Source organism: Prunus mume, linkage group LG1 (genome assembly GCF_029339155.1).
Source record: "Prunus mume cultivar Tortuosa linkage group LG1, ASM2933915v1, whole genome shotgun sequence".
In the NCBI taxonomy this organism is placed as follows: domain Eukaryota; kingdom Viridiplantae; phylum Streptophyta; class Magnoliopsida; order Rosales; family Rosaceae; genus Prunus; species Prunus mume.
Window position 1 is genome coordinate 17,297,657 of NC_142698.1, and position 9,591 is coordinate 17,307,247.

Here is a 9,591-nt window from a genome sequence, read left to right on the forward strand (position 1 = left end):
CGAATTGATTTTGTCCAAAAAATCAGAAATGGACATATCTCCCTTAGTAGTACGCAGCAACTCATTTCGCAAGGTAAAATCAGATTTTGTGAGGTGGACACATAGCGACGCTCCAACGAATGCCAAGTCTGGCGAGAAGTGGGGGAAAGAACGACAGTAGCCAATACTGCCGGACTCAATGAGTTGTTGATCCAACTGAGAATGGTCTGATCTTGTTGCACCCAATTGAGATAAGCAGAGTTCAGTTGAGAAGTATTTGTGGCTGGGGAATGCTTGGGTGGACATGGCACCGAGCCATCAACATAGCCAAAAAGGTCACGGCTGCGAAGAATGGGAGATATTTGAGCCAACCAAAGTGAATAGTTGGTTCTGTCGAGTTTAATGGTAACAATAGTGGAAACTGCAGGTGGAGCAGCATGGGTGGGTGTGAGAGAATTGTTCGTTGTGGGTGTGGCAGAAACGTTGGTTGGAGATGATGGTGGGTTTGCATCATTGGTAGGAGCAGCACCTGGGTTGTTGGTAGCCATGAGAACATAAAAAAAAAAAAAAATTAAGGTGTCGTTAGACTAGAGGCTCTGATACCATGTAAAGACTTTGAAATAGGGTGAAAAGCTTACTCAACCAATATGGCTGCAGCTGTGTATTTATATTGATTGTATTGATAAGTACAGGTTTGAAAAACAGAAAGCTGTTCCTACAAATCAGGATTTCAGCCATTAAGTGATAAAATTCTATACAATACAAAGCTCCTCATTCAAAAGAACCAGAGGATAAAGAACTATAATTCAAATTCAAAACCCCAGTATCCTTATCCACATCAGACCTTGGTCTAACACTTCCTCCCCAGCTTATTGACTCAAAATTAGGGTTCTTCCTCTCATGGAATGTCAAAAGCACAAGTTAGTGGCTACTGCAAGATGTGAAGGCGAAGGACCTTGCAAAGGGAGACTGATAGACAGAGTCAGCCATCTTCCTGACCACATCGCCCATCGCATTCTTTCGTTCCTTTCTACGCATGACCTTGCTCGACTGAGTTATGTGTCTAAATGTTGCAGAGAACTTTGTCTTTCATCTTCGTTTCTGAATTTCAGTAAAGATGACTACGTGGAGGTTGCCGACGCGTGTGGCAGGAAGCAGAGGTTGTTGAATTCTCTGGAAAGGTTCTTTTTGCTTCGTGGGGATAATAAGATACATCGCTTACATTTTGATTGGCGTGCTCACTCTAAAAACCACAAGAACCAAAGTTCATCATCATCATCTTCACCATGCGTCTGTCCTGATGTCTACGTTCGTGTAATTTCGTGGGTAGACAAGGCGGTGAGGTGTAACCTTGAAGAGCTTAAGCTTAATCTCCATCATATAAGTGAACCCAATCTGATTTTGAGAGGTATTTTTAAAACACCCTCGTCGTTTCTCTCTAATCTCAAATACTTGGAGTTGTTGCATGTTGTTATAGAAGATGATGAGGGGTTTTTCAAATGGATCTCATGTTCTTGCAAATGCATCCAGATTTTACGTCTTGCATATCCTCGTGGGATAAAAAATCTTAACATCGAAAGCTCGTCTTTGGAGATTTTTAATCTTTATCAGCCCCATCATGGTCTTGACACATATCACGAGGTGGCATTTTAGACCGAAAAACTGAAAAATCGCAAAAACCAACCGACTATTTACCTCAATGAAACTGCAATCGCGATAAACCAAACCGCATTTGCGGTATGAAGAACCGAACCGCATTTGCGGTTGCGGTTGCGGTATTTGATTTTCAAAACTTGCGGTATTCGATCTCTTGGACAACAGGGGTCCAAGAGATTTGTGGTCACTCACTGTTAGATGTAAATTCAACGGTTCACTCACTCTTGCACTCCTTTTAAAAAACTTTTTTGAACCATTAGATTAATATCCAATGGTGGGTGACCACAATCTCTTGGACTCCTATGGTCCAAGAGATCGGGACTGCCGCAAAGTATAGTCAATCTATGTTGTTTTATTTTATCTTCTTATAATAAAATGTACTAAACTATGTTGTTTTATTTGTAGATAGCATTGGTGCTCAAACAACACAACTGGGTTCTTCAAATCCACTCACCACCAACACTTGAGTTTATAACATTAGTGCATTACATTTTTCTTTTAGTTTGTAACTTTAATTAACTTTGAATTGGATTTTTCCTTTTAATTGTAACTTTAATTCATTTTGCTTTGCATTTTCCTTTTGGTTTGTAACTTTAAAGGATTTGGAATTTGAATGCTTGATAAGTTTAACTTTAATTGGAATGCTTGGAATTGTAACTTTAATTTTCTTTAGGTTGTGAATGCTTAGAAGTTGAGGAGATTGTGAATTTATATATGCTTGAGAAGTTGAGGTTGTATATTTATTTATTGGGAGACTTCGGAAGAAACCAAAGGAGAGAGAAATTTTTTAAAAGAAGCCAAAATGGACAAAATTGCCCTTATTTATTTTTGGATTTCTTAATGAATCCTTTACATTTGCATGTATTTGGTTTGAAAGTTGAGAAGTTTTTCTGTCTTTTTTGAAAAAGCTTTGGTTTTTTCCAAAAGTGAAAATTTTTGTGTGGCTAAAACCTAAATTTACTCTTATGTATTTAGGTTGTGAATTTATATTTTTATGAATCCTTGAGAACTTGCGGTTTTAAACCGCAAAAAGCGGTCGATTGCGATTCAAAAATCACCATACCGCAAATAGTCGGTCATTTACGGTTTGGGTAAAAATTCGCAGCGAACTGCAATCACCCCTACATATCACATCTCTTGTGAAAATCTTCAACAGTTAAGTATCTCGTTGAGAACGGATTCATCTAGCATCACATCATTGAATATTTTTGCTCCAAATCTTAAAACTTTGTGCTGGACCGGGAATTTGACGAGTCACCCAAATCTTGGAAAGTTTCGAAGTTTAGAATATGCTATGATTAAATTTGATTCCGTAGGCACAGTTTATCTCGGAAAAACTCTAAATTTCAAATATACTTGATAATTCTGGGGCCTAGAGCTGGAGTAGATGACTTTGACCCTTTATGTGAAGTCTTTCGCAGTTACGCTCTCACTCTAAAGGAATCTGTCATTAAGGTATAGTAGAAAGAACCTGAGAGAATTTACTTATTTTTAATTATTATTTATCTGAAGTTTAAATTGAGAAACATGATAGAGATTTTGCCTACACAACATTGCAGGTTATGTTCAAGCTGGAAGGGTCCATGCCAGTTTCATTCGAGAATGTTCGTCGTTTGTGTATAGATATTGGGAGCATAAGTGACGATGTAGTCCCTCCAATGGTCTCTCTTTTTAGGAGGATGCCTAACTTGTATGACTTAGACATAAGATGTCGCCAACGTTTTCATGACCCTACATCATATGTAAGTTGAAGTTTGTGTTACTATTTGCTTCTCTCTCAAACCTCTATACAAAACCCCCCCAAAAAAAAAGCTCTCTCTCATGATTTCTAGAATTGGGGTAATATTCTCTAGGCATTTGAGTATAATGCATGCCTTTTGTGAGAATGTGAAGGTGAAAAATGTCTCACATTGGAAAACTAACAAACCTTGAAAGGACTTATAAGGAGTTGGGCTACTCCCCCAATTTCCAATTGGTTATGGGGTGGAACCTCAACTTCCTTCACCTTTTAATTATATTTAGTTTTAATCTTTTTCCTTTTTTGTTTGCTTTTGGAATTAATCTTCATGACTGATCAGGTTTTTGATTTACTGTCTTTCCAGAAACATGGATTTTTATACTGGAAACTGCACAAACCTGCATTTATTAATCAACTGAAGAGCTTGACCACAGAGCTTTTAGATGAGTTCAATGAAGTTGAATTTGCAAGGTATATACTCGAGTGTGCTCAGAAATTGACGAAATTTGTCATAATTTGTTCACCTCAAAATTTGGCAGAAGTTAAGAGGAAGTTAGAGAAATTCAAGATGATTTCCAAGGCTGCAATTTTCTTTAAGGAAGACCGGAAAAGTGAACAAAGACAACTCTTTGATACCATTCCATAAGTGTTTATGTTTTAGTATCGAAATAACCATTCGGACTACTTGTTTAAATCTCTTAGCATTATTTGGTTCGTTGGTTTGTACTGTCATTGGAGAAAGACCTTATTTTTCCCTGCATCTGTAAAATAAATTTTTCTTGCCCCTTAGCTGGACAATAATGCTGACCTCCACTCGAAGTGGAAGACTCTTCGACTTGGTCCCTTGATGGTTTATTGCATATTCTCAATTCTGATATTTTTTATCGATCATAGCAGCAGCATCGACCACACAAACCACCACTTTGACACCAAAAGGTTAGTATTGTTGGAGAAGAATCAGTATGGAACTCTAATAAATGTATGATAACAGAATTTAAATACAACTTAAATGATTCCAATAGAATTATAATATGAATCAAACTGTAAATTAACAAAATTATACAGCAAATATAAAATAAGCAAGGGAAGTAAACTGACCGATAGAGGCTTGCAAATGCAATGCCCACATACATAATTACACACCTACATTCGTGCTTGTAGTTCTTCAGGCGTCTGTCCCCAAGATACAACTATCAATAAGTCAAAATCCGGGCACTTGGATTTTGAAATCTGGCGAACTGTATTTGTTATTTCTCTCTCAAATAGTGAGTGATTATTCAGTGCCTATTACTGTAATAGGATTGGCTATTTAAAGACGTCTAGATAACCTTTCATGAGCAGTTGCAACTATTGGAAAAAGATAGGTTTAATTTGATTTTCGAATTTTAAAAAGGACATCTAGATAACCTTGAGAAGGTGCTATACTATTTATTAAATAAAAATATAACACAAGCGTGAGCGCAAGTCAATAAACTAATTTATCTTCATAACAAAAAAAAAAAAAAAAGACTGATTGACGTGCACACGAGTGCATGCCAAAAGGTTAGTATGCAATAAATAGAAATATTGATTGAATATAAGTTCATATGCATAAAGAATGTTAATTTCCTTGAATTTTTCATAAATCAAATACAAGAGCACTGAGATCATTATCAACTCCTCTTAGTTTTTAGGTTAATTTCTTCGTCGCTAGAAAGCTCATTGTATTGGAGTCCCAAACAATCCAGGTGACTTGGATGATTTGAAGTCCCTCTTCTTTATTAGGTGATTTACTATTCTACCAAAAAGGAATAAAACTGGTTATAATTGTTTTGGAGGTGCAATTCGGTTTGAATAATACTAGTCTTATCACATTTCTATATCATATGATGTGGCAACTGATATGTACATACCACATCAGCTAATTAACGTGATTAACACTTTTTTTTCTTTATGAAAATATACTTCATTGATTTAATTGATGTAGCATATGATATGGATATGTTACATCATGTTATATGAAAATGTGAGATACCAAACCCTCGTACCATTATAACAGAAAGTCCCCAGCTTATTGACTCAAAATTAGGGTTCTTCCTCTCATGGAACGTCAAAACTACAAGTTAGTGGCTACTGCAAGATGTGAAGGCGAAGGACCTTGCAGAGGGAGACTGATAGACAGACTCAGCCATCTTCCTGACCACATCGCCCATCGCATTCTTTCGTTCCTTTCTATGCATGACCTTGCTCGACTGAGTTATGTGTCTAAATGTTGCAGAGAACTTTGTCTTTCATCTCCGTTTCTGAATTTCAGTAAAGATGACTGCGTGGATGCTGCCGACGCGTGTGGCAGGAAGCAGAGGTTGTTGAATTCTCTGGAAAGGTTCTTTTTGCTTCGTGGGGATAATAAGATACAGCGCTTACATTTTGATTGGCGTGCTCACTCTGAAAACCAGAAGAACCAAAGCTCATCTTCACCATGCGTCTGTCCTGAGGTCTACGTTCGTGTAATTTCGTGGGTAGACAAGGCGGTGAGGTGTAACCTTGAAGAGCTTAAGCTTAATCTCCATCATATAGGTGAACCCAATCTGATTTTTCCTTCTTTTCTCTTTCTTTGTGGATCTTTGAAGTCTCTATGCGTACACATGAAAGGTATTCTTAAAACACCCTCGTCGATCTCTAATCTCAAATACTTGGAGTTGTTGCATGTTGTTATAGAAGATGATGAGGGGTTTTTCAAATGGATCTCATGTTCTTGCAAATGCATCCAGATTTTACGTCTTGCATATCCTCGTGGGATAAAAAATCTTAACATCGAAAGCTCTTCTTTGGAGATTTTTAATCTTTATCAGCCCCGTCATGGTCTTGACACATATCACATCTCTTGCGAAAATCTTCAACAGCTAAGTATCTCCTTGAAAACGGATTCATCTAGCATCACATCATTGAACATTTTTGCTCCAAATCTTAAAACGTTGTGCTGGACCGGGAATTTGACGAGTCACCCAAATCTCGGAAAGTTTCGAAGTTTAGAATATGCTATGATTAAATTTGATTCCGTAGGCACAGTTTATCTCGGAAAAACTCTAAATTTCAAATATACTTCGATAATTCTGGGCCCTAGAGCTGGAGTAGATGACTTTGACCCTTCATGTGAAGTCTTTCGCAGTTACGCTCTCACTCTAAATGAATCTCTCATTAAGGTATAGTAGAAAGAACCTGAGAGAATTTACTTATTTTTAATTATTATTTATCTGAAGTTTAAATTGAGAAACATGATAGAGATTTTGCCTACACAACATTGCAGGTTATGTTCAAGCTGGAAGGGTCCATGCCAGTTTCATTCGAGAATGTTCGTCGTTTGTGTATAGATATTGGGAGCATAAGTGACGATGTAGTCCCTTCAATGGTCTCTCTTTTTAGGAGGATGCCTAACTTGTATGACTTAGACATAAGACGTCGCCAACGTTTTCATGACCCTACATCATATGTAAGTTGAAGTTTGTGTTACTATTTGCTTCTCTCTCAAACCTCTATACAAAACCCCCCCAAAAAAAAAGCTCTCTCTCATGATTTCTAGAATTGGGGTAATATTCTCTAGGCATTTGAGTATAATGCATGCCTCTTGTGAGAATGTGAAGGTGAAAAATGTCTCACATTGGAAAACTAACAAACCTTGAAAGGACTTATAAGGAGTTTTTATTGGTTATGGGGTGGAACCTCAACTTCCTTCACCTTTTAATTATATTTAGTTTTAATCTTTTTCCTTTTTTGTTTGCTTTTGGAATTAATCTTTATGACTGATCAGGTTTTTGATTTACTGTCTTTCCAGAGACATGGATTTTTATACTGGAAACTGCACAAACCTGCATTTATTAATCAACTGGAGAGCTTGACCACAGAGCTTTTAGATGAGTTCAATGAAGTTGAATTTGCAAGGTATATACTCGAGTGTGCTCAGAAATTGACGAAATTTGTCATAATTTGTTCACCTCAAAATTTGGAGGAAGTTAAGAGGAAGTTAGAGAAATTCAAGATGATTTCCAAGGCTGCAATTTTCTTTAAGGAAGACCGGAAAAGTGAACAAAGACAACTCTTTGATGCCATTCCATAAGTGTTTATGTTTTAGTATCGAAATAACCATTCGGACTACTTGTTTAGATCTCTTAGCATTATTTGGTTCATTGGTTTGTACTGTCATTGGAGAAAGACCTTCTTTTTCCCTGCATCTGTAAAATAAATTTTTCTTCCCCGTTAGCTGGACAATAATGCTGACCTCCACTCGAAGTGGAAGCCTCTTCGACTTGGTCCTTTGATATGGTTTATTGCATATCCTCAATTCTGATATTTTTTGATCGATTATAGCAGCAGCATCGACCACACTAACCACCACTTTGACACCAATCCAAGTTCCTTGTATAAAGAAAAGAATGTCAAAAATTGGCACATTATGCTTCAATACAAACATTGAGATTATTGTCAACTCCTCCAAACATTGATGCAAACCATTTTCAACCTTGTCCTCTTCTTCATGCAATGGCCACAGACATAATTTCACAACTACATTCGTGCTTGTAGTTCTTCAGGCATCTGTCCCCAAGATACAACTATCAATAAGTCAAAATCCAGGCACTTAGATTTTGAACTCTGGCATACTGTATTTGTTCTTTCTTTCTCAAATGGTGAGTGATTATTCAGTGCCTACTACTGTAATAGGATTGGCTATTTAAAGACATCTAGATAACCTTTCATGAGCAGTTGCAACTACTGGAAAAAGATAGGTTTAATTTGATTTTCGAATTTTAAAAGGACATCTAGATAACCTTTCATGAGAAGGTGCTATACTATTAATTTTTATTTTTATTTTTATTTTTATTTTAAAAGGAGTCAAGCCGCGAGGCTATACTATTTAAAAAATAAAAATATTTTTTGTTCATATAGCCGCGTGGCTATACGATTTATAAAAACAAACAAAAAGAGGACGACCCCAGCGATTAGGCGCCACGTGTCAAAATAATTATGGCCGTGCGGATATACTATTTTTTGAAACAATAATAAAACCGAGTATAGGACCCAACTAGAGCCTATATATATTTAAAAAAGGACCCAACTAGCGCCTAGGCACCACGTGTCTAAAACAATAAAGCGCGCATATACTTTTTTAAAAATTAATTAGTAAAATAGTACAGCCGCATATCGATTTGTAAAAATTTAAAAAAAAACAAAACCAGGTATAGTCGGACGGCTGTACTATTTTGAAAAATGTTTTTAACAAAAAAACAAGGTATAGATGAAAAAAATTGAGTATACCTACGCAGCTATACATTCATTCATAGTTATTAAAATACAGAATGGGAAAATAATAAATAAAATACGTACGTGTTTTATTCAGCAAAATTTTGGCAAATTAGAGCATCTCTAACCGATATGTCAAAAGTGCCATATAGACATTTAACAGGTAGAAATAACATCTCACTTCACTCCAACTGATGTGTCAAAGCTGATGTGGAATGATTGCTAAAGGTTGAGATGTTATTTTTCACATCCCAAAAGCAAGATGTCAAATGAATATTTTATTACTTTTTCTTTCCTTTTCTTTTTAATTAAAAATAAATCAACACTAAAATATAATAAAATAATAATTTAATTTGACATATCGGGTGGAGTGTAAAGTTATATAAGATGTCAATTTTATTGGATCAACTATTAATCTTGTGTGTGACCATGGCATTTACACTTATTATGTTACCATGGAATTGTTACCCTTTGTACCATGTCATTTAATTTTACACCTTTGACCCAAACAGGACTATATATTTTTTGCCAATAGTCTTAAATTAATATACTCCTATGTTAAAATTAATCCATTGGAAAAAAAATTATATATTTTTTTTAGAGAAAAACAAGACTATATATTTTTTTTTTCCAATAGTCTTAAATTAATATACTCCTATGTTTAGCATATATGAATATATGAGTACTTAAATAAAACATATATAAGACCTATAAACAAAAAACAATGTAATTATAATTAAAATTTCGGATTTTTCTGGAAAAAAAATTGAAAAAATCGGATCAAAATGAGTTTGGAGTAGTTTGTAATTTTTCGGATCGAATTTCGAATTTAGATACATTCCAATTCCGATCCGAATTTTATCGGAAAAATCGGATTTCGGCACTTTCGGATGTTGAAGGTATCAGAGTCGGATTTTTTTGGAAAATTTCGAACCGAATCGGTC

The 9,591-nt window shown here is 35.8% G+C and overlaps 2 protein-coding genes across 2 annotated transcripts; both read left to right on the forward strand.

The window, feature by feature from the left end:
- The first annotated feature begins 668 nt into the window (after positions 1-668).
- LOC148921180 (uncharacterized) lies at positions 669-4,019 on the forward strand. Its single transcript, XM_089048212.1, has 5 exons — positions 669-1,620; positions 2,741-2,907; positions 3,012-3,090; positions 3,195-3,377; positions 3,738-4,019. The coding sequence occupies exons 1-5, from the start codon at positions 880-882 to the stop codon at positions 4,017-4,019; spliced, it is 1,452 nt and encodes a 483-aa protein (XP_088904338.1). The 5' UTR covers positions 669-879.
- Positions 4,020-5,488: 1,469 nt separating this feature from the next.
- On the forward strand, positions 5,489-7,559 carry LOC107881260 (uncharacterized). The gene is made up of 3 exons (XM_016794805.2): positions 5,489-6,555; positions 6,660-6,842; positions 7,185-7,559. The coding sequence occupies exons 1-3, from the start codon at positions 5,587-5,589 to the stop codon at positions 7,464-7,466; spliced, it is 1,434 nt and encodes a 477-aa protein (XP_016650291.2). The 5' UTR covers positions 5,489-5,586; the 3' UTR covers positions 7,467-7,559.
- The last annotated feature ends 2,032 nt before the right edge of the window (positions 7,560-9,591 follow it).

What these genes read in the sequence shown, in the direction of transcription:
- LOC148921180 (XM_089048212.1), top strand. Translation starts at nt 880, where the DNA reads ATGGAATGTCAAAAGCACAAGTTAGTGGCTACTGCAAGATGTGAAGGC. An exon ending in AGTCACCCAAATCTTGGAAA is followed by an intron (nt 2,908 to 3,011) that starts GTTTCGAAGTTT and finishes TCTGGGGCCTAG; the next exon opens with AGCTGGAGTAGATGACTTTG. An exon ending in TAAAGGAATCTGTCATTAAG is followed by an intron (nt 3,091 to 3,194) that starts GTATAGTAGAAA and finishes ACAACATTGCAG; the next exon opens with GTTATGTTCAAGCTGGAAGG.
- LOC107881260 (XM_016794805.2), top strand. Translation starts at nt 5,587, where the DNA reads ATGCATGACCTTGCTCGACTGAGTTATGTGTCTAAATGTTGCAGAGAA. An exon ending in TAAATGAATCTCTCATTAAG is followed by an intron (nt 6,556 to 6,659) that starts GTATAGTAGAAA and finishes ACAACATTGCAG; the next exon opens with GTTATGTTCAAGCTGGAAGG. An exon ending in TTCATGACCCTACATCATAT is followed by an intron (nt 6,843 to 7,184) that starts GTAAGTTGAAGT and finishes CTGTCTTTCCAG; the next exon opens with AGACATGGATTTTTATACTG.